The sequence below is a fragment of the Mustelus asterias genome, chromosome 1 (assembly GCF_964213995.1).
Source record: "Mustelus asterias chromosome 1, sMusAst1.hap1.1, whole genome shotgun sequence".
Taxonomy (NCBI): Eukaryota; Metazoa; Chordata; class Chondrichthyes; order Carcharhiniformes; family Triakidae; genus Mustelus; species Mustelus asterias.
In genome coordinates, this window is record NC_135801.1 from 84,408,540 (window position 1) to 84,434,740 (window position 26,201).

Genomic DNA, 26,201 nt, shown 5'->3' on the forward strand with positions numbered 1-26,201 from the left:
AAAGAGAATTGTGAAATTACAGGGGTATATTGTGGGGGTGGGATTTGGGTTGTGTGCTCTAACCTCACCTGCTCTGTAAATTCCTATTTTGAGGGTTGGGTGACTCTTTTTCCCTCATTTTGCACGGTTGCTATTTGCAGTGTTTTCAGTTGTGCTTCTCACCGTTGCTGCAGTCTGTCTCTGTTCTTTCTCATCATCCTAACCGCTTGACATGACCATTTGCCTTCCGATTATTTTACCATCCAGGCTCTGATTGGTACTGAATGTATCAAATGCTGATAAATAGCTTGGGACCTTAATAGCTATTCACCATCAAGTTCAGATTTTACAACTCAAATCCAGCAGCACATATATAAATTTAATGTGGGGCCTTGTTACATTCACTCTTCGGAAATGTCTCAATATAGCCATCAAAGGTGGTGGAGGTAGATTCAATAATAGCTTTCAAAAGGGAATCGGATAAATGAGGCCATATCTGGAGTATTGTGTGCAGTTTTGGCGTCCTTAACTGAGGAAGGATGTCCTTGCTTTGGAGGGAGTGCAGCAAAGATTTAACAGACTGATTCCTGGGATGGCAGGTCTGTCATATGAGGAGAGACTAAGTTGGTTAGGATCATATTAATTGGAATTTAGAAGAGTGAGAGGGAATCTCATAGCAACTTATAAAATTCTAACAGGATTAGACAGGGTGGATTCAGAGAGAATGTTCCCAATAGTGGGGGAGTCCTGAACCATGGGTCATAGTTTGAGGATAAGGGGTAAACCTTTTAGGCCTGAGCTGAGGAGAAATTTCTTCACCCAGAGAGTGGTGAATGTGTGGAATTCACTTCTATGTTTCTAAAACCTTGAAGGGGAAAACATTACAGGTCTGTGGGGTAAGACTGGGGGAGTGGTATCAATTAGAGAGCTCTTCCAAAGAGCTATCATATGCATTATGGACTAAATGACCACTTCTCTGGCTTGTGGTTGAACCATAGAATGAGACAGCAAAGTACAACAGTGTATAGAGCATGTTATTTGAACTGGGAATATAACATAAAAACGAGATTTCTTTCAACAGTACTAAAATTAGGCGTTGAAAATGCTGTTCTAGCCTGCTAGCTGGTTGAATGAAGGGAATATCATGGATTTGAGTGACTCAGCCAATCACAAATGATACTATAGATACACATGCAACACATTGGAATGTCAGAAGGACCAGGCATTGACTTGTGCTGAACCAATAGAAGACTCCGACATGACTGAACAGACAATTCCACTTTATGTATATAAATGAAGAAAATCCTTGCTTATAACATACACTTTCTGCCTAAATTAACCCTATTTCCTCTGCCACAATTTTTGTGTAATGCTTTTTATGTTGTCATTTACAATGGAAAAATCCTGTGTCAACATTTGTCTGTCACATTTTTTAAAGCTGCCCTTGCAGGTCTCCACGCAGTTGGTGGCTTGCTGCTTAGTATGTGATGAATTGAAAAATTCTCTTATCTACCAGGTAAAATTGGAGGAAACAGGCCAGAGGTTTCGTGGGAGTTGGAGTGGATAGGTTAGTCTTCTGCCCACCTTCCGTCTTCAGTTAAAGCCAAAAATGAGAAGCTTTGGTTTGCCAAACACATTTCTGACACTTCAATCCCACTCCTGATCCTAATCCACCCATTTCCTTTCAGTTAAAATTCAGTCCTTGGTGTTTATGATAACATCATTGAGAAAATTTCAGGAAAGATTTGGCAAGACGGTGAACTGAATTTAAGAAAAAGTTGAGTTTTCAAGGAAATAAATAAGTGCTGAACAAATGTACATCAATGTTGTAGCGATAAATTGTTGAGTTAAAAACGTAAGCAAAGGAAATTACTGTAAAGTTGGAGGGTCAGTGTATGTGAGTGCGTGTGTGACTGAGTGAGAGAACTGAGACTAGGCGTAAGACAGACTCTCACTCACCTCTTCACTCGGTCACTCAGTCCCACTCTCCACCCCGTCGGTCACTCAATCCTATGCCCTCACCCACTCTCTTACACAGTCACTCATTCACTCTCTCACACACACACGCATATCCACGCAGTCACCGCCTTCATCCCAGTCCCACCAAAATGACAAAACCTCAACTTTGCTGGGCCCAAAGTGACTTTGCCTCCCGGGTCCTGTCGTATATATCCCTTGGGCTCCATTCCCGCCATGAATTGGCTGCGCAGGCTCTGCCCCCCCTCCCACCAATTTCTGACTGCGCCATGGCTCGGTTGCGTACGCTCTGGCCTCGCTGTGGCTTGGCTTCACAGGTTGCATCCGGCCCTCAGGCTGTACCTTGGACAAGCTGGTTTAGTAGATTAATACCTGGAATAGGTGGGCTGTCTCATGAGGAAAGGATGGACAGGCTAGGTTTGTATCTGCTGGAGTTTAGAAGAATAAGAGGTGACTTGATTGAATATGAGATTTTAAGGGGTCTTTCGAGGGTGGTTGTGGAGTCAATGTTGTGGGAGAGTCATGAATGAGGGGTCACTGTTAAAAATGAGTTGTGCATTTAGGATGGAGATGAGGGAAAATATAGGGTTGTGGGTGTTTGTAACTCTTCCTCAAAAGGCAGTGGAAGGAGAGTCTTTGAATACCTTGAAGACAGAGGTAGATAGATTATTGATAAGCAAGGGGCTGAAAGGTTATTGGAGATAGGCAGGAATGTGGTGTTGAGGTTAAAATCAGATCAACCATCAACTGGTGGTGCAGATTCACGGGGCTGACTAGTCTACTCCTGTTCCTTGTATGCATTTTTGAAATGTAATTACTTTAAGCAGCTTCATAAAGGAGAAAAGCGAACCAAAAGTTTAAGGAGGGAATTCTAGAGCTCTGGGCCTTGATGGCTGAAGACATGGCCACAAATAGTACGTTGATTAAAATTGGGGATTCTCATGAGGCCAAAATTGGAGTATTGTGAGGAAAGCCATGGAGGAATTTAAACATTAATTAAAATTTTAAAATCAAGGACTTGTTTATCCAGGAATTGATCCAGCTCAGCAGGCACCAGGCTGAAAGATCAGTGGGACATGGTGTGAGTAAGGCCACCAGCATTAGAGGTTTGGACGCTGTCAAATTGCAAGAGAGCAAAATGTGGGCTGCGAGCCAGGAGTGGGCTGAAACAGTCAAGTCTAGAGATAACATGGGAATGGATGGGGGTTTCAGCAGATGGGCTGTGGAAGAGGTGGAGTCATATGATGTTATGGAGATGGAAATAGTTGGTCTTAGTAATGGGGTGGAATATGAGGTCAGAAGCTCATCCAGAGTCAAACGTAACACCAAGGTTGTGGACAGTCTGGTTTAGCCTCAGATGATTGCTAGGGAGAGTGGGTAGGGAACGGAGTTCGCACCAGGACCACTTCAGAGTGGTCTTTGTATGATAGCTGTACTGTTGGTGTTTTGTCCACAGCATTCCTCTTGCTTGGGAACTTTTCCTGTATGGCTGATGGTGGTTTCCTGAGGGCGACAGCTCTTTATAGAGAGATGCTGCAAGTGATGAGGGAGTCCTTTGAAGGGAAAAAATGCTATCAGTTTTTATTACCTTGTTTCCACATTTTTGATATACTTGATTTTTCTTTTCTTGCCTTTTTAGTGTCATTGTTAACGCCACTGAAGCTTATACATTTTATATTAATATAGTTGTTTTCTTTATTTTTGATTGATGGTTTTATTGGGAATTTGCTGGGTAATTGGCAGTTGGATGCAATTGTTTTTCCAGGTTGCTGTGCACTAGATGTCTAAGTATGTCTAAAGACTGGTTAGAAATGTTTATGGCCTATTATAGTGCTGTGTTGCCCACATCTGATCATGTTCATAACGGCATGTACGTTCTGTTTACTTCATGGCCTACTTTCAATTGCAACTTATTTGACCTCATTAAACAGAGTGCTGTACGATTTAAAGAAAAACATTAACAGTTTGAAATTGTTTGCATAATCTTGATCTTGTAATGGTTTGCGTAAAATAGTTTAATTTTTCAAATCTAGTTAAGTGCCTTTTTAAAGTATGAGTGTTGCCCAACTGAATTTGTGCATTTGTTACTTTAACTTTCAACGCCACATCAGATGGAAGTGGCTATTATAAAATGGGATCTGTAGTAGTTTGAAAGGACTAAACATTTGTTCTTCTTGGGCCTCAGACCTTTGATTTCCCCTCTGAACTAAACAACTATTGCTGCACTCCAAATAAATTCATTGTATGAAGTGCTGAGACATTTTGTTAAGCTATATTAACACAACTGTTTTGTTTCTTTCCCCACCCTAGTATGTTACCAATACAAGGATAGCGTGTAAATAACCTGCATCAATAATACTGTGATCTCAAATGTTGTCTATTTGTCATTTCTAAGGGCAGTCTATTCGCTCCACAGATATTAACTGGCAATGAGATCACTTAAGTTTAGGCTTGTTGAATCAGACATGTCCTCATAATACTATATTTTTAAAATATCAATTTAATTTATGACAAGCGTTCAGCTAAGCAGTGCCATTTCTTAATAGAGAAGTACATTTCACTATGAAACAACTTACCAAATAGGACACATTTAGTGTCACTTTTCTAGGAACCATGCCAGCCCTGGTTTTTGAGGCCTTCATGACTCAGTTAGTTGCATTCTCGTCTCTTGAGTCAGAAGGCTGTGGATTCAGGGTCCCACTCCAGAACCTGAGCACAAAAATCAAAGCTGACACACTGCAATGCAGTACTGAGGTGGTGCTGCAATGCTGGAGATACTGGTCTAAATTTTCCTGTCCTGTCCCCTGCAGGAATCATCATGGGGTGGGATGGAAAATTTGACAGACTAGCAAAGCTACTGATTTTGTGCAGGGGTAGCAGGCGGGATCCGAAAATTCTGCCCGCTGTCTTTTGGCTGAGATATTAAAGCCAAGGCCCTGTCTGTCCTCAAGGCTGGGGGTGAAAGATCCCATTACACTATTTTGGAGAAGAGATGTAGAGTGATCCCGGGTGTCCTGGCCAACATTAATCCCTCAATCAACCACAAAAACAGATGATCTGGTCATTACTTCATTGGTGACTGTGGGAGTTTACTATGTGCAAATTGACTGCATTCCCTTAATTACAACAATGACCAGGGTGGAATTTAATGTGACTGATATGGCCCTAGCCTGCTGGTGGGAAACCCACATCGCTTCCAAAGGGGAGACCCTATTAAATGAAGTGCCTGTCAGGCCGGTGTTGGGCCTTCCCTGGGAGTTAGGACCCTGGGGTGGAAATCTTGACCCCAAGGGCAGCTGGCCAATCAGAGGCCAGTAATTCTCCATTGCTGACAGAGCTGTCAGGAGCCGTGGCTGCTGCTGAAAGTTCTCCAGAATCTTCTGCAGGGATTGTTGTTGGATCCCTGACTCAGGTCAGTGAGTGTGGGATGGGGGTTTGCAGGTAGACCAGGGGGTGCTGGAAGTGAGGGCAGAACTTTAGCTTTCAGCACCCACCCCACCTTCCCGATGCAAGATCCTGCATTCGGGTACCAAGTGCCTCTGACAAAGGGACCAACATGACCACACCCCTCCTTCCCTTTCTGAAACCTGCAAATCCTGCGGTTGAACTGTCTTCAGAGTCCTTTTACCCTTCCAACATCGATATTTACTTAGATGGGCATTTTTGGAATATCTTGTTTGTTTCCATAGATTTAATTTTCTAACTGGTTATTGATTAACTATTTCAAAATATTGGGACTCAAGACTTTGAGTTGAAAAGTTACAATTGTTTATTGCTTCAATATATTCAATATCAAATAAAAAGCAAATAGCAGTATTAAGCGATCAGATTCCTTTGAGGATGGAATCTATCAGATCAGCTTACAGGATCTTTACTGCTATCCTGATTAACCCCTACCATTCAGGATTATTACATTCACCTAAAGTTATTCTGCAGCATGACTCACCTTTGTGTTTCCAGCATTTTCTGTGTTTTCATTTATTTTGTCTGCCAGGTTCTCCCAGCTCAAATCTCTGTCCTTTCAAGTCCCATAGCTGGAGTAGTAATGTAGCTGATGCAATTGGAGTGCTTAGAGGTGTGACCATTCTGTGACCATTGTCAATTCCAATTCCTGCTTGGCCAACAGGAGCCATGATTTACATGCTGTTTATGTCAACACCAGTTCTGTACCACTTGTGTTGAGAGTGAAAGCTAACGTGCCAGATAAATGATCCAATCAAGCTTTAAGGTCCAGGAGCAGGGTTAGTGCACACAGATTGTTTAAGCTTATAGGTGGAGGAAGAATCATCAATTTGGGTTAGGCAAAATGATGAGTATTGTTGGGTTTACATTCTTTTGCTGTAGTTTGAGGGAATTCGCCACCCATGGTGATTTTTATTTGTTTATTTTTAAGGGAAGTTTTTTTTTAATGCGTCGCCCCAGCCATATTCTCCCCACATTTTGTTCCTGGATGGACAAAGACTACAGTAGTCAGCTCCCAATTCCTGCAGTTGCACTGCAGCAATTCGCCAAACCTCCTTCAACAGCATTTTCCATTTAGAAGGACAAGATGCAGCAGATGGTTGGGAGCATCACTATTTGCATGTTCCCCTGCAAGTCCCACATTATCCTGACTTGGAAATATATTGCTGTTCCTTAACCGTCACTGGGTCAAAATTCTGAAACTCCCTTCCTAACAGCACTGTTGGTGTACCTATACCAAAGGTGGATCATCACCACCTTCTCGGGGTGGCTGATAATGCTTGTCCCATGTCCTGTGAATGGCAAATTTTATAAAACGCACACAAAACTGGATAGAGTCTTCCTACTATCTTTTCTTTGCCTGCTATATTTTGGGAATCTGGATTTGAATTAAAAGTTTTAAATTGATTTTAAATCAATGGAATGTGATATTGGCTGCCACTTGGCTCACTTCTGTGCTGGATTCTGTGGCTGACTTGACCAAAGGGAACCATTTGTTGTCTACACCAAGAAAAGTTCCTTCCTGCACCCTTCAGCACTAAGGCTATTACCTCGCCACTGGAAGGGTTTATTGTTTCGGCCTATCTACCAACAGGTATCTTCCATTGATTTCTCTTCATGACTACATGTGACACCAACAATTATCAAAAAATCCATTGTATGTGCTTGCAGAAACTGGACTCAAATCTGGGCCTCTGCTTTGTGACATGGCATAATGCATAATGCCTTCACTGATTGTATGTCTTGATGACATAACCAGTGTTAATCTAAATAGAACACGTGCTTGCTAAAATTTGAGGAGTAAGGTTACTTTCCTTGTCTTTGATGTCAAATGTCTTTATATTGCACTGGTCTTCATTTGTTATTGTTTGTGCGCATGTTTTTATGGAAAGCTATCATGTCATCTTTTACTTTCTTTGGTATAAAATATGGATGGGTGTTCTGTGGTTCCTTATTTTATTTCCATTATTGGTGTCTGTCTCTGTTTGATTCAGGTTAGACCTGCCCCTACTGTTACATCATGGAGTAACCAAACTTCCACTGCCCTTCCCAGCTTCCCATCAGCTTCTGCATCAGCACAGGTACAACAGTGTTAACCTACTACTCTTTCCCAAATTAGCAGCCTATTTTCACCTTTTAAAAAAAATTGCACTGGCAATGGAGAGTAGTACTCAATCCACTATGCCTACTTCACTTGCTGTCTGTGTATAGTTTGTTGCTGTCTTTCCTGAATATTTTTGTTTAAATTTTGGAAAGAATTCAGAGTCCTGATTTTGAATTTACGTAGATATCAGTTCAAACATTAACTGATTCTCTTGCGTATTTAATGTTGCTTAGAAATGTTGAATAAAGGGATCCATATCTGTAAAGTGATTCCTTCCAACCGGGTATCCATGAAATCTCCTTATGGAGCATGTTGAATGCGATGGGAAAAAATTGAAAACTTTCAACATCAGTCATTTTCCCCACTTTTGTGACTCTTATTTATAAGTTCACTATAATTGAATGTATTTTCTTTTGGCGATGGGGTTGGGGGTGTGAGGGTAGATTTAATGTGCACAACCTTGATGAAGAACATGCGCACATACATATCTCCCAAATGAAACATGATGTATTGTGACACAGTGCAGCAGTGTTTGCTCCAGGATGCTTATAGAAATGCTGAAGGATGGGGATTTGCACATACTAGTTACAGTTACATACTAGTTACAGCACATGAGGGATTCTGCTGCTGTTGCTTTGTGCAAGCCTCATTACCAGCTTTTTTCACTGCATTGTTGGACTCGATTGCTTGGAAAGGCTTAGTGTTGTTGAAGATGTGACTGGTCACGTTACAGATGATTTTGTTTAAGCGTCCAAAAAAGATAGCGATGAAGTATTTATGCTGATAGGGCTGTTCATCTGCATTCTTTTGTTGGATACAAAGATAAAATAAAAGGGAGCTCAGTGCCAGGGATATGATGTAAAATTACATTAATCCCCTCCGTCAAACGTTCTGAACTACATGCTACTATGTTGGGAAGAGATCCAATTTCTAATGTTTTGTGTGAAAGCCACTGTTGCTTTTCCATCCAATTAATTTTGGATGATGGCCACTGTCCAAAAATAATTAATTTGTTTCCACTCAGAATTTTGACAACTTTAATTTGTAGTTAAAAAAGGTTCTTTCTTGGAGGCAACATTCTATGCAAAGGTGTGAAGCAAAACCATGCCGGCTGCACTCAGTCAGCAGTGTGTGCTGCTACCTTTAACAAGGGCGAGTAAGGAGGAAATTGTTTGACTTTTCTGTGTGATATTAGACACAACAGTATCAAGACTGAATGAACAATTGAAATTCACTGTGTTTTCAGAACAAATCTTAAAATTGATGCATTAAAATGTTAATGTACCAAGTTGCATTGTGTCTTAGGTGTTTTACAATTAGCTTGGAGATAATGAAGTGTTAGAAATTATGGACTGCTACTATCTGTCCTTTTTAACTGAATTAACATCTATAAACACCTGTTATAGTATGAAAAATATTTGTTTCTTCTGTAACTTACCTGAAAACCATAATGCTTTAAGTCAACAGACCATCTCTGTCTTTCATTTAATGTTGAGCTATATATGAAAAATTAACTCTAATTAAAAGGATAGTGTGAACAAAATGGGAGAAGGCATCAAGAATGTTTTGAATGTATCCTCTACTAAAATAAATTTAATATATAACTTCATAAGTTTAAAGTTTATTTATTAGTGTCACAAGTAGGCTTACATTAACATTGCAAAGAAGTCACTGTGAAAATCCCCGAGTCGCCACACTCCGGCGCCTGTTCGGGTACACTGAGGGAGAATTTAGCATGGCCAATGCACCTAACCAGCACATCTTTCGGACTGTGGGAGGAAACCGGAGCACCCGGAGGAAACCCACGCAGATGCAGGGAGAACGTGCAGACTCCACACAGACAATGATCCAAGCCGGGAATCGAACCGGGTCCCTGGCTCTGTGAGGCAGCAGTGCTAACCATTGAGCCACCCTGTGTTCAGGAATTTATTTCCCCACAGTCCCTTGCTTTGCTACCTTCTATCATGCTTTCAAATGATTTGTTTTTAAAATAAATTCATATTTCGCCGCCTTCCCTTTCCCCAAGTCCTCCTCTTTCTGCTTAGTGCTGGTTTCCATGCCTTGCAAAATGAGACATGTTTGCACATGTATAAATGTGGGTTATTTTAAAATTTGTATGTCTTCGAAAAAAATTGCATTCTTAAAGGATTTGAATGAAAAAATTCTTCCCAATGTTAGCCCTTATCATTCAAGTATACCATAGGAACCATTCAAAAGTATTGCAATTTTCTAAATGTTCACACTGTCCTTTAGTCCCCCATTGGCCACATCCTGAATATGCTCCAATAAAAGTCAATTTTTGAACCCAAATTTATAGGCAAAAGGTATTGGGTCGACCCACACACGAGAAATATTTTGCAAGGGTTGAAATCCACGTATGCTCTTGGGTACGAGGACACACTTTGGGGCTTTCACTTTACCATTGTTTCGTTGCACTGATGGACCATGTGTGACCCAGTTAGTGCCATTTTGGCCTGTTCCAATCCCTGAAACTCTCTCCCACTAGCAGCGCTTTTCAGTCACTTCCTTTCTTTTGCTGCCCCTCTCCTGAGCTCTCGCTCAGAGCGAGGATTCGGGAGAGGAAGCAGTGAACAGAAGGGTCAGGAGAGGGAGATGGTTGGTTGGCCCGTGGGTGAAGTGGTGAGCGAGTTGAGGGGAGAGAGTTTAGATGCAGGAGAGGCAGTAACTAAGAGACTTGGCGAGAGAGAGAGAGTTGGCCTGTGGGAGAGGTGGTGATCGGGTGACAAGGAGAAAGAGTTAGGAATTCTTTTGAGCCAGAAGGTGGGGGTTGCCTTGGACACAAGATCGATTAATACTCGAGTATATCCGGTATATTTTACTTTTGGAAGTCTCATTTTGAAAACAGTTCTATAGCTTCATGCGCTGCTTTACTCTTTCCCCAGGGTGAAGCCCCACCACCAGGCTTCATACTGCAGGGCATTCCAAATCCCAGTGGACAGGCTCAGTCACCAACTTCAACGTCAACTGTTTATAACATGTATTCCCAAGTGGGGTCCCGTCAGACATTTCCTCAAAGTAAGTGGAATTGATAATGTCTCTTTTTGCTCTGACTCCAACTATCATGGAAATTATTTATGAATAAGTTCAATGTCATACATTCAGTCACTATTGTCTGACCGCAGTTTCAGAAAATATCCAGCAAGTGCTTGATGCATTAATTGTTTTTTTTTAATCTGCAGGATATGTGTCCATTTAGCTGTCCTAACTATCCTGGACATAGTTGAGATAATAGTAATTCTACTTTTTCTTGTTGGCTTAGATTTCTGGTGGTCACCAAATGGCAACAAATGCGGACAATTGAAGTTCTGAAGCGAGAAATCCATCTCGTTGTACAACAATTTATTGTTCATAGGATCCCTGCAGTGCAGAAGGAGGCCATTCGGCCCATCGAGCCTGCACCGACAACAATCCCACCTAGTCTTCTAAGGCAAACAAATAATAAAAGGATAATGAGAGGAATGTTTAGGACAATTCAGGACATATACGGGACCTGTGCCTGGAGACAGAGGACATGGCTGAGGTTCTAAATGACTATTTTGTCTCTCTCTTTACCTTGGAAGAAGATGCTGCATAGTTCTTAGTGAAAGAGAAGTAGTTGTGTCACAGATGGGCTAAAAATTGATAAAAGAGGAGGTTTCAGAAAGACTGGCTGCATCTAAGTCACCAAGGCCAGATGGAATGTATCCAAGGATACTGAGGGAAGTAATGGTGGGAATTGAACAGGCACAGGTTGTAATCTTCCAGTCCTCTTTGGATACAGGGCTGGTGCCAGAGAACTGGAGAATTGCAAATGTTACACCCTTGTTCAAAAAGAGAGTGCAAGGATAAACTCAGAACTACAGATCAGTCATCTTAACTTTGGTGATGGAAAAACTTTTAGAAATTATAATCCTGGACAAAATTAACAGTCACCTGAATAAATGTGAATTAGTTGAGGAAAGCCGGTATACATTTCTTAAAGGTAAATCATGTTTAACAAACTTGATTTGAGTTTTTTTAATGAGGCAATAGGTTGGTGAGGGCATTGTGGTTGATGTGGTCCACTTGGACTTCCAAAAGGCCTTTGATAAAGTGTCACATAATATGCTTACAAGTGAATTTTAAAGTCCCTGGAATAAAGGGGACAGTGGCAGCAGACAACAGAGTTATGATGAATGGCTATTTTTCAGCCTGGGGGACATTATACAGTGGGGTAGGGACAAGGACTGCTGCTCTTCTTGATTTATATTAATGACTCAGACTTGGATGGGCATAGCACAATTTCAAAATTTTCAGATGACTCATGAACTGTGAGGAGGATAATGATAGACTTCAAGGGGATGTACAAGTTGGAGGAATGGGCAGACACATGACATTTAATACAGAGAAATGTAAAGAGGTGCATTTTGGTCAGAAGAACAAAGGGAGGCAACAGAAGATAAAGGGTGCAATCCTAAAGAGAGTGAAGGAGCAGAGAGATGTGGATTTCTGTGCACAAATTGTTGAAGGTGGTAGGTTGGGTTAAGAAAGGGGTTTATAAAGGCATAGGGGATCCTAAATAGAGGCATAGCACACAAAAGCAAGGAAGCTGCGATAAACTTTTATAAAACACTGGTTCAGCCTCCACTGAAATATTGTGTGCAATTTTGGACAATGCATTTTAGGAAGGCTGCAAGAAAATGTGCAGGAACGGTTTATGAGAAAATGAATAGATTAGAGAAACATGGGTTATTCTGAGAGAAGAGAAAGTTGCAGGAACTTATCACAGTTTTTGTGTTTTGCTTGATTTTGCCCAATATTTTGCTGAGTTATAACCCATAATAATTGTTTCTTTAATCATTCTTTCTTGTTTACTAACATTGTAATTCTGTTCCATAGCTTACCAACCACAGCAGTTCCCCCAAGGAGCAGGGGGACCAACTTATTATCAACCTCATCAACCTACTGCACCTCCACCACCATCTTCCTACCCATCTGTATATTTGCCTTCTGTTCCCTCTCACGCTTTGCCTCCTTCTGTGGCTCCTCCATATCCAGGACAGCTACAAACATCCTCTCCATCATCTGGCCCTGCTTCTGCTTTTCTTCCTCTCTCTGGAGCATCCTACCAGCATGGCGGACCTGGAGCTCCAGCATCTTCTGTGGGCTATCCACCATCAACTGGATCAACAGGTACACTACCTGCAAGTAATGAGCTGCCTGCCTCACAAAGAACAGGTCTGTTGTTGTTGGCATGATGTTTTTATTTTTTTGTTCGGAATGCATTTTGCATTTAACATTGTATGACTGGCGGCAATTTAGGTTTCTGCCTCATCTTAGTTAATGTGCAGGGGAAGAAAGCATGTCTTTCATAAGCATCTTTCTGCACTTTGTCCTTGACTTTAAAGATGTTTTAAAAGGCTGCACCTTCATGAAAAGTATTTGGCTAACCCAATACATTTATTCACAAACAGAAATGCATTACATCAAAATGCATCCTTGCATGATGTGTACTTAACAAAAATAATGCATGCCTTTCTTAGTCAAAACCTTTCATAGGGAGACGACTGTCTTTTCATGAAGATAGTAAACTAAGGTCACATGCAGTGTGCATGAAGGCGAGCTATATGATTGTAGAATATTAACATTGAAATGTTGCATGTCTGTTCTGTGCTTTGTTTTCAGTTAACTAATATAGACTTCCAGTTCTTCTAGTTTTCCTTACTGCCCCAAGGAGGGGGATTTAAGTTATAACACCATCAACTGACCCCTATCCATCTGAGAACTAGCATGTCACCTCAATAATGAAAGCATAAACTTCTTCATCAAACTTTCACCAAATTGGAACAAGAGAAGAATACTTGGCTCTTCAAATCTGTCCCATCACTTTTGTACACCATGATAGTTCAACTTTTAAAATCTTGATTCTGCACTTTTTTCCATATTCTTTGAGACTTTTACTTTCCAAGTACATATCCACCTTCATTGTAACTGCTACAATTGATGTGCCACCCATGGCCTTCGAGCCAATGCATTCTGCACTTTCACAACCCTTTGTGTGAAAATGCTTTCCTGGATTTTATTTTAACAGCTTTTGCTCAAAACTCAAGGTGCCTCATTGTAACCCTACTGGAAAGGAGTGTTGTTGTTTCATTATTTTAAACCATCAGGTCACTTTGGCTTAGTGGTAGCTCTCTGAGTCAGGAAGTCATGGTTTCAAGCCCCATTCCTGAAGCTTGAATCTAATTAGACACTCCATTGCCATACTGAGGGTGAGTTACACTGCAGGAAATGTGAGCTTTCAGCTGCTTTGTCAAACCTAGACCCCATCTGTCCTCTTGGGTGGATGTGGAAGATCTCATGGTAATATTTGAAGAGCAGGGAAATTCTTGTCTTCTGGCCAATATTAATCTCTCGAGCAACATCACAAACAGATTACTGATCATGTATCTCACTGCTGTTTATGGAACCTGGTGATATGCAAATTAGCTTCAGCATTTCTGCCTAATTCAAGTGCCTAATTGGCTGTAAAGAGTTTTTCCGACAACGTGAGATTGTGAAAGGTGCTCAAAAAAAAATGCAAGTTATTTCCTCGAATCTTTTAACCCTGTCACTTCCAGGGAGTATTACACGCGTTGAGGCCAAAACATTGTATTCTACATTGTATGTAAATTTATATGTTTTCAAGAAGGAGTTGGATATAGCTCTTGGGGTAAAGGGAAATCAAAGTATATGGGGAGGAAGGCAGGATCTGACTGATGAATTGGAAGATCAGCCATGATCAGAATGAAGGGGGAAGCAGGCTCGAAGGGCCAAATAGCCTACTCCTGCTCCTATTTTCTATGTTTCCGTGTTTACTCAGTCTCTCATCATAACTGAATATTTTCAGGTCAGTTACCATTGCTGAACTTTCCCTGAGTCCAAAACTTTCAGAGGTCACTTTTCCAAATTAGATCAGACCAATTCTCTAGAGTTATTCTAAGAGGTATATTCTAAGCCTCTTGTGAAGAAGTCAGGGACCCCATTATCCTATTTGATCACATTTTGCAAGTGTGAGCTAAATTTTAATTCCTTATGTAGCTCGAACACTAAATTATTTGGTTCATCTATTACACTATAGTGCTTTCCTACAGTGCACTGCTTTATGTCAATCTTATATTTAGGAATATATCATCTCAGATAGAGATCATTATAACAGTCCGCTGCTGGTTTATTCCATTTAAGTCGTATTCAATGTTTTTTTTATAAATTTACACTGTGTTTGGGATGTATTATAAATTCATGCGCTCCTCTAACTCTGGCCATTTAGCATCCCAGTTTTCAACCACTGCACTGTTGTTAGCCATAACTTCATCTATCTGAGCTCTAACTGCTGGAATTCCCTCCATAAATCTTTCTGCCTCTCTAGCTTGCTTTTCTCCTTGAAGACATTTATAAAACCTATTTCTTGCTTTTGACATGAATATCTCCTTCAAGAACGGAGAATGTTGGAAAAACTCAGTAGGTCAGGCAGCATCTGTAGGGCAAAAAAACAGAGTTAACATTTTGAGTCCGTCTGAGCCCTGGGCGCCTCCTCTTCCCTGTCGATGTCCGGTCCCTCTGTGCCTCCATCACCCACTGGGGAGGGTCTCTCTGCTTTTTCCTTGACTGGAGGACCAAATGCCCCCACTCTGCCTGGCTGAACTTGTTCTGTCACTCGGTAGTTTCTCCTTTTAACTTGTCTCACTCTCTGCAAATAAAGGGTGTGGCTCCCCACATGGGCCACAGTTGTGCCAGTGGTTTTGCGGGTTGTGTGCAGTGCTGTTTGTTCCTGTCCTGCTCAGGCCCACTCCCACTGCTCTCTTTCCATTGCATTGGTGACTGTGTTGGTGCCGCTTCACGCTCTCGTCTGGACCTGGAGGGATTTGTCGATTTTGCATTCAGTTTCCACCTGTCTCTCACCTTGGAATGGTCCATCTCTGCCACTTCCCTTCCTTGGCTTCTCTGTCTTCATTTCGGTGGACTGGTCACTGGTGTTCATTGCAGGCCCACCGACTCCCACACCTACCTCGACTACAGCTCCTTGCACCCTGCTTCTTGTGGGAGCTCCGTTCCATTCTCCTGGTTTCTCCGCCTCTGTTGCATCTGTTCTAGTGATGCCGTCCTAGAAGGTGGATCTTCTGACCTGCCCTCATTCTTTGCCTTCCCTCCTAAGCCCATGGTTGCGTCCCCTTTGTCCTCGCTTTCCACCCCTCATTTCTGGTGTGGTGCTGCCATGGCGTGCATCTTCCCCCAACCCCCATTGACCCTGCCCTATTTATCCATCACACTCTGCTCCCTGCCCTCTTTCCGTGGCACCTTTCCTTCCAATTGAGGCGCCTTTTCCTTTGCCTCCTCCCTCCTCACCATCTGGGGTTCTGGGCACACCGTTCGGGTTGGGCAGCATTTTGTTTGGTCTGTTGTGTTCACTGCTCCTGGTGTGGTCTCTTCTGCATTGGGGGGACTGGATGTAGAGTGGATGACCGCTTTGCAGAGCACCTTCACTCAGCCCGCCGACGTTGCCCCAGCCTTCCCGTTGCTTGTCGTTTTGACTTGGTACCTTGCTCTCATACCCGCGTGTCCATCCTTGGCCTGCTGCAGTGCACTGGGACTCCAGTAGGGGCTGGAGGGATGGCATCTCATCTTCCAATTAGATGCGTTGCAGCCCTCGGGACTTGACATTGGGTCTGCCTCCTCCATCTTGAACCCTTATTTTAGGGTCCCATGCATTTGTTGCCTGAATGTGAACACCATCGCACGTCCTCGGCACCAAACCACCTGTCTCATGTTCTTAAGGTTGTTACATCTTGTTACAATCTCCCACAGCTACCGTTTAATATCTAACACATTTCTCCCACTCTTTACTTCTGATGAAGAGTCACAGACTCGAAACGTTAACCCTGTTTTCTCTCGCTACAGATGCCTCCAGACCTGCTGATTTTCCAGCATCCTCAGTTCTTGTTTCAGATTCCAGCATCTACAGTATTTTGCTTAATATCTCCTGACATGGTCAGGTGTTGTAGTTTGTTTTATAATGTTCCAGTAAAACATCTTGCATTGTTTTATTATGTTAAAGTTGTTGGTGAAATCAGATACAAAGAATATTGGCCTCGTACAAATTTATAAAATCTATCTCCTTGCCTAATGTCACTTGGAAATTTGGTTATACTTTTTTCTATTGCCAACTGGATGATGCACCTCTTCTTCTCTGGAGGGCCCCAGCATCATAGATGTCAGTCTTTAGCCAATTCGACTCAGTTCACATGGAATCAAGATACTGCAAAGGCTATGGGCCCTGACAATATTCCGGTAATAGTCCTGAAGACTTGTGCTCCAGAACTTGCCACACCCCTAGCCAGCTGTTCCAGTACAGCTACAACACTGGCATCTACCTGGCAATGTGGAAAATTGCCCAGGTATGTCCTGTACACAAGCAACAGGACAAATACACTCTGGCCATCAGTCTATCAGTCTATTCTCGATCATCAGTAAAATGATGCAAGGGGTCATCAACAGCGCAATCAAGCAGCACTTTCTCAGCAATAATCTGCTGACGAATACTCAGTTTGGGTTCTGCAGCAAGACCTGGACAATATTCAGGCTTGAGATGATCAGTGATAAGTAACATTTATTCCATACAAGTACTAGGCAATAACCATCCCCAAAGGAGAGAAATCTAACCATCTCCCACTGACATTCAATGGCATTACCATCGTTGAATCTCCACTTACCAACATGCTGGGTGTTGCCGTTGATCAGAAACTGAACTGGTCTAGCCAAATAAGTACTGTGATCACAAGTGCTGGTTAGAGGCTGGAAATTCTGCGGTAAGTAATTCACTGCCTGATTCCCCAAAGCTTGTCCACCATCTACAAGCCACAAGTCAAGAGTGCCATGAAATACTGTTCACTTGCCTGGATGAGTGCAGCTCCAAACATACTGAAGGAGCTCTACAGCATCCAGGACAAAGCAACCCACTTGAATAACACCTTGTCTACCACCTTTAACATTCACTCCCTCCATCTTGGATGCTCAGTGACAGCAGTGTGTACCATCTACAAAATGCACTACAGAAACTCACCAAGCCTCATTTGACAGCACCTTTCAAACCTGTGACCTCTACCACCTAGAAGGACAAGGGCAGCAGATACCTGGGAACACCACCACCTGCAAGTTCCGCTCCAAGTCACTCACCATCTTGACTTGGGAATATATCGCCGTTCCTTCGCTGTTGCTGGGACAAAATCCTGGAACTGGCTCCTTTGCAGCACTGCGGGTGTAACTTCATCTCGGGGACTGCAGCAGTTCAAGAAGGCAGCTCACCACCACTTTCCCAAGGGCAACTAGGGATGGGCAATAAATGCCAGCGACGCATACATCCAATAAATTAATTTTTAAAAACTTCAGATTCAGAGCACTGGCCTTGGTACTAATCCCTGAGTGATTTTAATTAATGTTTACATGAGAATGAAGGAAAGAATGGCCTATTTTAGAAGTGTAGTCACTGCTTCCATGTGACAGCCAACTTGCACACAGCAAACTCGACATAGTGATGAAATAAATTACCAGATAATCTGTCCTGAGTGAATGGGTGTATGTGTGAGAGAGTGGGTGGAGGCTTGGAATTTTGTGTTTGAAAGTGGGTGGAGGTGTGGGCCTGGGTGATCTAGTGGGTGCGAGTGAGTAGCTGACGGAGTGGGGGCCTAGGACTGGGTCATCAAGTGATGGGGTGATTGTGAGTATGCCTTGCGCACCGTGTCCATTTTCTCAATCACACTCACCGCCGCACACCAACACACACTCCCACCCACGTACACTGACCCTCCAACATTCTGGCAATTTTAATTGCTTACTCTTTTTTAACTCAACGGTTTATGGAAATGGTCTATTTCTTTACATTTGTTCAGCGATTGTTGCTTTCATTGAAAGCTCAACTTTTTCTGAAATTCAGTTTATTGTTTTGCCAAACTTTATCTTTCTGAAGTTTGCTCATCAGCCCTGGAGTAAGAAAAATATACCTATGTGGCCCCCAGAGCCAAAGAAGTTGGGCAAGGCTGCTTTACAGATGCTGCCTGTTAAGCAAAATACAGCATTTTATTTTCAAATGACATGAACACCAGGTTGAAAGATGTCTTGGTGTCCTGCAGTTCTATTATGTTCTATTCTCTGCCATTGGATAAAAAACAGCGGGTTTACTTACCACAAGCAGTTTTATAAAAACAGAAAATGCTGGAAAACTCACGGGTTTGACAGCATCTGTGAAGAGTGAATAGAGCCAACGTTTCGAATCTGATGACCCTTCGTCAGAGCTGAAGACAAAGAAAATTGGACAAGATTTATACTATGAGGGGGGTGTGGGGCTGTAATTGATGGGAATGGCATGGACAAAGGGAATGCAAATGGTGATGATAAGGGCTGAGAATTTACACTCCCCCCCCCCCCCCCCCCCCCCAACCCCCATAGTACAAATTTTGTCTGATTTTCTTTGTTTTCAGCACTGATGAAGGGTCATCCTGACTTGAAACGTTGGCTTCATTCATCTCCTCACAGGTGATGTCAGACCTGAGTTTTTCCAGCATTTTCTGTTTTTGTTTCAGATTCAGATTAGGGCACAGGTTTAAGGTGAGAGGGGCAAGTTTTAAAAGAGATGTACGAGGCAGATTTTTTACACAGAGAATGGTGGGTGCCTGGAACTCGTTGCCGGGGGAGGTAGTGGAAGCGGATGCGGTAGTGACTTTTAAGGGGCGTCTTGACAAGTACATGAATGAGATGGGAATAAAGGGATATGGTCCCCGGAAGTGTAGGGGGTTTTAGTTAAGACCGGCAGCATGGTCGGTGCAGGCTTGGAGGGCCGAAGGGCCTGTTCATGTGCTGTAATTTTCTTTGTTCTTTGTTCTATTCCAGCATCTGCAGTATTTTGCCTTTATCTTAGTTTTTATTCTGAGTTGCTCATGATTTTTAATAAACTCTATTCAGGTTTGAGATTCAGGCTCTTAAATTTTAGCTGTATCTCTACTTCAGAAATAATCTTACTGGGCCCGTGTAAGAGCTGGATGGGTTAGGCTGGAGCTCCAACTGACCAGGCTCCAATTGCTTTTTCAGTGTAAACACTGCCACAGTCACCTTGCAGCCTGAATTTAGTATGTAAACAGCACCAACGTACAAGCCGGTGAGTTATCGGAAGCCATATGCTGCGTGCTCTCAACATGGATACGAATGTACTTTGGAGAATTGCCTATGTAAAGGATATAGAATTTTTGACAAATTAACACAGAAATTTGTTAAACTACTAACTGGAGTCTCCTACTAGTTCTTATAAAAGGTTTAAGAAAATAACCTGAGAAGAAATACTGAAAAGGGAGATGTGTTTTTAATCTCGCGAGAATTTGATTACTTTATTAATGCAAGTTACTGAGTCATCCTCCTATCTGTTTATCCCTAAACATTAGCATATACCAAATTACAAAAACAATTTAGAACTTACCTACGTCATGCATCTCTTTTTCTGAATTTGCTTTGCTTCTGTCTACAGGAGACATATATTCTCAGGACCAAACTACTTGCTTAGAAGGTGAACTAGAGAGAGTGAAATATTACTCTGAAAACCTCGGTTGATTTGGGAATGATTTTTTTTAAATTCTAATGGAATCCTAATGATACTGAATTTTAATTAAATCAGTGAAGCAGATTATTTATAATACTCAATTAATACTCTGATGCCTAACACCCCTCAGCGGGTTTGATTGTAAGTTATAGGATACCAAAGATTGCTCTTCATATATGAAATGTTTCCATCGTGTTTTTTTTTCATTATTGTAAAGATACTGAGAGCCAATTCAGCCTACAAATGCTGTGGACCTCCACTCTGTTTTTCTAGCTTCTGGCTCTGATTAATAGTTACCAAAAAATCACGAATGAACAAACATAATTAAAGGGCGGCACAGTGGTTAGCACTGCTGCCTCACAGCGCCTGGGACCTGGGTTCAATTCCCGGCTTGGGTCACTGTCTGTGTGGAGATTACATGTTCTCCCCGTGTCTGCATGGGTTTCCTCCGGATGCTCCGGAACATCTGCTGGTTAGGTGCATTGGCCATGCTAAATTGCCCCTTAGTGTACCCGAACAGGTGCCGGAGTGTGGCGATTACGGTTATTTCACAGTAACTTCATTGCAGTGTCAATGTAAACCTACTTGTGACAAAAATAATAATAATGTACTGTTTGGCAGGAAGAAACATATAATTTCACAGTATATCAAAAATAAACCAGTTACCAGGTATCAAATTCCTGGTACTTGCTTCCAAGTCATTATCTCTTCTCTGCCTCACTCCAAATTAAATTTTAACTCGTGCTGTGTGATTAGCTTAAGCTTTCTGCAGACATCTGTGCTTGTATTAAAATGAATACAAGATAATTCCCTCTCTTAAATTGATGCTTCCTAGCTATGGGATTTTTGAATTATTGGAAGAATTGTGTCTAATCAGGGGTTATTGGGAACTAATGAAATACCATTACATTTTAAAATTTTCTCAATTGGGGCAAGGATGAAATGCTCATAAGTATTTAAATCCGTTGATGATTGTGAGGGTGTGCTTTCTGGAGACCCTGAGACAGAATTAAACCCAAGTAAACGAATCCTGTAATAATTGTTAACCGTATGGTTTGATCTCTATAACAAAATGATTTCTTATTACAAAATATTAAGATAGATATTTTCACCAGTTAGTTTTGTGAAGTAACGACTTTTCTCCTTTGGAGGAGAAGTATTTCACACCAGAATAAAGGTTTTGATCCAGTGAGGTTCAGGAACAACATTCTAGATCGCCACTCTTACCCTTTGTATTGACACAGGCACGTGACCTGTAACTATGGTAATATTTTAATCTTTGCGAGCAGTTTCTAGTGAGTTAATTGCAATGTTTACAGGCAGAAATGTTCAGCAAGCTAAAATTCAGTAAACATGAATTTTATTTGTTGAGTCCACTGGGGAGGGAGAGAAGTTTTTAATTGAAATTTATCATTATCATTTGGTCACGTTAACATGTACATATGGAGCTGAAGTTACTTTGATATTCAGTATTCCAAAGCCAGTTGTTCAATTCCATAGCTTTTAAAATTTGTAGTAGTTGCCTCAGTTAAAATCCTTGCCTGGCAAATTGTAGGAAGGCTACAGAAAAGCTCATGTCAAGAGTGCAAGAGTTGGACAAATGGGCATCTCTGCGTTTTGTCCAGAAGTGACGTTTACAATTTCTCTCATGGGCACGGCCAAGACCTGTAGCTGAGGATACCACAGTTAACGAAAGAGAGGTAACATGAAGATGGAGAAAAAGTAGGTGATAGCAAGCTTGGCTTTTCAAAGTTTGAGATGAGAGAAAAATGGAGAGAAGACGAGGAGTTCCACAGCTTTGAGATCCTTAAATAAGAGTTGAACAGAAGACTGAGTTTTAATCTTTTACACTGTGGGGATGTAAAAAGGACAGTGTGTGTTTAGGATGATACATTTGATGCTTAGGAAAAGCCTCCTTCTGTGTTGGAATTTACTCTGTGACTCTATGAAAACAAAATTTAGAGGTGAATGGCTTTTATTTTATCAATGCGTGAAAATCCAGCTCAACAAGGATTTCAGTGCACGTTATCATTGCATCATGTAAGAATTACGATTACATGTTTGTGGTAAATTGCTCAGATCTTTATCAGAAGTCAGTTCAATGTATTTAGCAGTTACAGTGCCTGGTTTGTGTTTGCATAACTTGCAATGTTATTAAATAGCAGATGTTTTGCACTGTAAGGTAGAACTATGACATTCTTGACATGTGCTGATTCAGGTGGATGATCACTTTGTATCTAGGTTTGCTTCTTTTGTCTTAATATTTAAGCTGTTAGTGGAAAAATTGTTCTCAGCCTTTTGTGGAATACTGAAAAATTATTAGAAGCCAGACTATCACCATCATTGTGCCTGAGGGAGAGGCAGCTAAAGGCCCACAAGTTAACATCTCAGTCTCCTCAGTGTTACTGTTTAAATAATTATTAAGGGCTGGAAGAAAATAACTAAACCAGACAAAAGGTTGCTTACAGATCTTGGGCAGTAAAGGTGATGCTTGTTTTCAAAGGTGAAAGCATTAATGTAATTGGGCATTACAATGTTCAAGTAGATCAGTAAAAAATAAATCTGTTTTTCACAGGACCTCAAAATGGTTGGAATGACCCTCCAGCTCTCAGTAGGATGCCAAAGAAAAAGACTATGGTAATTAAACATGTTTAATTTTTTTTAAAAACGAGTTATTCTGAACCATTATTCAGATACTGAAGCAGTCCGTGTCCATCTGCAGCAACATGTGGACAAGGTTCAGGCTTGGGCTGGTAAGTGACAAATAATATTCACGAACCACAAGTGCCAGGTAATGGCCATCTACCAACAAAAGAGAATCCAATCATCTCCACTTGACATTTAATAGCATTACAATCACTGAATCCCCCACTATCAACATGCTGGAGGTTACCATTGATCTGAAATTGAACTGGGTCAGCCATATAAATACTGTGACTACAACAGCAAGTTAGAGGTTGAAAATTCTGCAATGAGTAACTCACCTCCTGATTCCCCAAAGCCTGTCCACCATCTACAATGATGTGGAGATGCTGGCGTTGGACTGGGGTCTGTGTCGATATCTACACCATCTACAAGGCATAAGTCAGGAGTGTGATGGAATATTCTCCACTTGCCTGAGTACAGCTTCAACAACCCTCAAGAAGCTCAACATCAGAAAAAAAGCAACCCATTTAATTGGCACCCCATCCACCACCTTCAATATTTACAACTCCATCATCAACAAACAGTGGCAGCAGTGTGTATCATCCACAAGATGCACTGCAGGAACTCAACGAAGTTCCTTGACAGCACCTTCCAAACCCACAATCTCTACCACCTCGAAGGACAAGGGCAGCAGTTGCAAAGGAACATCACCACCCGCAAGTTCCCCCTCTAAACGTCACATTACCCTGACTTGGAATTATATCACCGTTGCTTCAATATTACTGGGTCAAAATTCTGGAACTGCCTTCCTAACAGCACCATGGGTGTATGTATCTACAACACATGGACTGCAGCAGTTCATGAAGGCAACTCACCAACACTTTATCAAGATCAATTAGTGATGGTTAATTAATGCTGAATGACTAAATAATTTTAAAGTTCTGCCATTGCACATAGCACGATGATTAGTATATAGTCTTCAGATTGAGAAGAGTTAGTGAGAGGTAATTAGACTGAAGCTACAGTTGATAAGTTTCTTCAACAAAAGCAGAAAATCCTGGAGAAACTCAGCAGCTCTGACAGCATCTGTGGAGAGAGAATAAAGCCAATGTTGAGAGTCTCGATGACCCTTTCTCCACAGTTGTTGTCAGATCCGCTGAGTTTCTCCAGTGTTTTCTGTTTTTGTTTCAGATCCCAGCATCCACAATACTTTGCCTTTTATCGATAAGTTTCTTAGACAAATTGCATTAAAATGGGAACATAGGAAATTATAACCAATATAATTGTCAGGAAATATACAATGTCGTAAGATTCATAGATAGAAGAAATCATAGAAACCCTACAGTGCAGAAGGAGGCCATTCGGCCCATCGAGTCTGCACCGACCACAATCCCACCCAGGCCCTACCCCCACATATTTTACCCGCCAATCCCTCTAACCTACGCATCCCAGGACCCCATGGGGCAATTTTCTTTAACCTGGCCAATCAACCTAACCCTAAGATTCTTCATATTTAAAGATAGGTTTAAGGTAAATTACTATTTAAAGATATAGAAAAAAATCTGAACGCTGGAAATAGACAACAGAGTAGAAATTCCATTGGGTAGGAATGAAAATTCCATTCACTGTTTTGATCTGACCACAACTGTGTACCAAATCCTGACACACAGAATCTAAATAATAGGGACATGTGCCTGTGTTTCCAATGGTGCAACATGAGCATCCACCCAGCACGAAGGTTTCAAATCTTAGTGCATCACCTGCCACTCCAGAAGGTACAACCATAGGCTGCCTTTGGCTCAAAGACTGTAAGTAATGCAGAAAATGAACCAATCCCACACTTCAGTAGTGCTTTTTCTGTACTCCAAAGAGCCCGATTTTACATGCCCCATTCGGGCATGTTTTTGGCAGGGAAGCACGTTAAATAGGGCGGGTGTCCAGCCCCATCTCCTTCCCAGCCCCACCTCCTTCCCAGCCCCACCTCCTTCCCAGCCCCATAACATGGTAAGTGAGCAGGTGCTGAAACTGGCAGGCAGACCACCATTTGTAAATAAATAATTAAGGGTCAATTGAACTTGTTTAACAAGCCAATTAAACTCTAACATGCTGATACAATTGGTGTGGGCAGGCCAAATGTTTTTAAAGAGGTGGGAAGGAATGGGGGTACTATCTTCGAGATAAATGTTCTCCATGTTCAAATGGTGATGAGCTTGCTGTGTATTTCCAGTACTTTCTATTTTAATTTATAAGTCTTTATGAATTCATCACTTAATGTTGATTATTTATAGGTGAATGTAATTTTTAGATTCCTTAGAACTTTTGCTGCAGTGTTAAATTATCACTTCTAAAAGTTGTGAATTTCCAATAGTTGCTACAGGACCTTAGCAGTTTTTTGACTTATTGAACAATCCAAGCTGTTTATTTTTGGTTTAATAACTATCCATTCGTCATTTTAATTTGCCACGTTTTGTAGGTTCCAGGCAACTTTACTCCTCCTGCACCCATCACAGCTCCAATCATGAACCCAATCGCAGACCCTCAGGCTCCAATGCAGCATCAGCAACCTCCTCCTCCACAGCAGAGTTCATTCCAGACTCCTCAGCAACTTTCAAGTCAGCCAGGAGTTCAAAGTCCCTATCAGGGCATATTGCAGCCTGGAATGCAGCCCACACTACAGACAATGATGCCAAAACATAGCACAGAGGAAGCTCCCGGTGCTCCGACTGGCGACATAATGCAGGTACAAGATTTTCTTTGGGTTTTAAACTGTTTATGTATCACATACAAGGAAAAGATTGCGATTAGTTTTTTTTATCTCAAGTGGTTCGTTAGTCTGTGGAATTCCCTTCCCCAGAAAGCATCAGAGACTTGTTCATTCAATTTATCTAAGGCTGAGGTGGAAATAGATTTTTGATCAACAAGGGTTACTCCTGTAAATGCAACTTTTGAGATGTATATTGGTAAAACCAGAGTTGGTGATGCATGTATTCGATGAGCATTTTGGTAGAAGGGATAAGGGGAGGCAATATATACTTAATGGCAGATTTCTAAGTAGTGGGCAGAGGGACACGGGTTTTTGTACACAGATTTTTGCAAGTGACAAGCTATATTGAGAGAATCGTTAGTAAAACATGGGATCTGGGGCTTCATAAAATAGAGGTATTGAGTATGAAAGCAGGAAATTAAAGCTGAACCTTTTTATAAAGGTCTGGTTAGGTCACAACTAAAGTATTGCATCCTGTTCTTGGTCATCAAACTTCAGGAATGATACGAGGGTCCTGGAGAGGAGATTTATCAGAATGGTTCCAGAGATGAGAAAATTTTAGCTAAGAGGCTAGTTTGGAGAGGCTGGGCTTGTTCTCCTTGGAACAAAGCAGGTTGAGAGGAGATCTGATAGAGCTGTACGTGATTATGAACAGGTAGATAAAGGAC

General features: G+C 41.6%; 1 protein-coding gene across 16 annotated transcripts in view; it reads left to right on the forward strand.

Moving 5' to 3' along the window:
• sec31a (SEC31 homolog A, COPII coat complex component) overlaps nucleotides 1–26,201 on the forward strand; it is a 100,512-nt gene that overhangs the window by 69,046 nt on the left and 5,265 nt on the right. For 3 of the 16 annotated variants that reach the window (XM_078214593.1, XM_078214563.1, XM_078214699.1), the window contains 6 exons: nucleotides 7,413–7,499; nucleotides 10,426–10,558; nucleotides 12,401–12,739; nucleotides 20,052–20,090; nucleotides 22,699–22,760; nucleotides 25,243–25,509. In XM_078214593.1, coding sequence (XP_078070719.1) covers nucleotides 7,413–7,499; nucleotides 10,426–10,558; nucleotides 12,401–12,739; nucleotides 20,052–20,090; nucleotides 22,699–22,760; nucleotides 25,243–25,509 — 927 coding nt within the window. The remainder of the gene's footprint in view (nucleotides 1–7,412; nucleotides 7,500–10,425; nucleotides 10,559–12,400; nucleotides 12,740–20,051; nucleotides 20,091–22,698; nucleotides 22,761–25,242; nucleotides 25,510–26,201) is intronic. The other 13 variants (XM_078214621.1, XM_078214656.1, XM_078214602.1 and 10 more) reach the window with 8 other exon arrangements.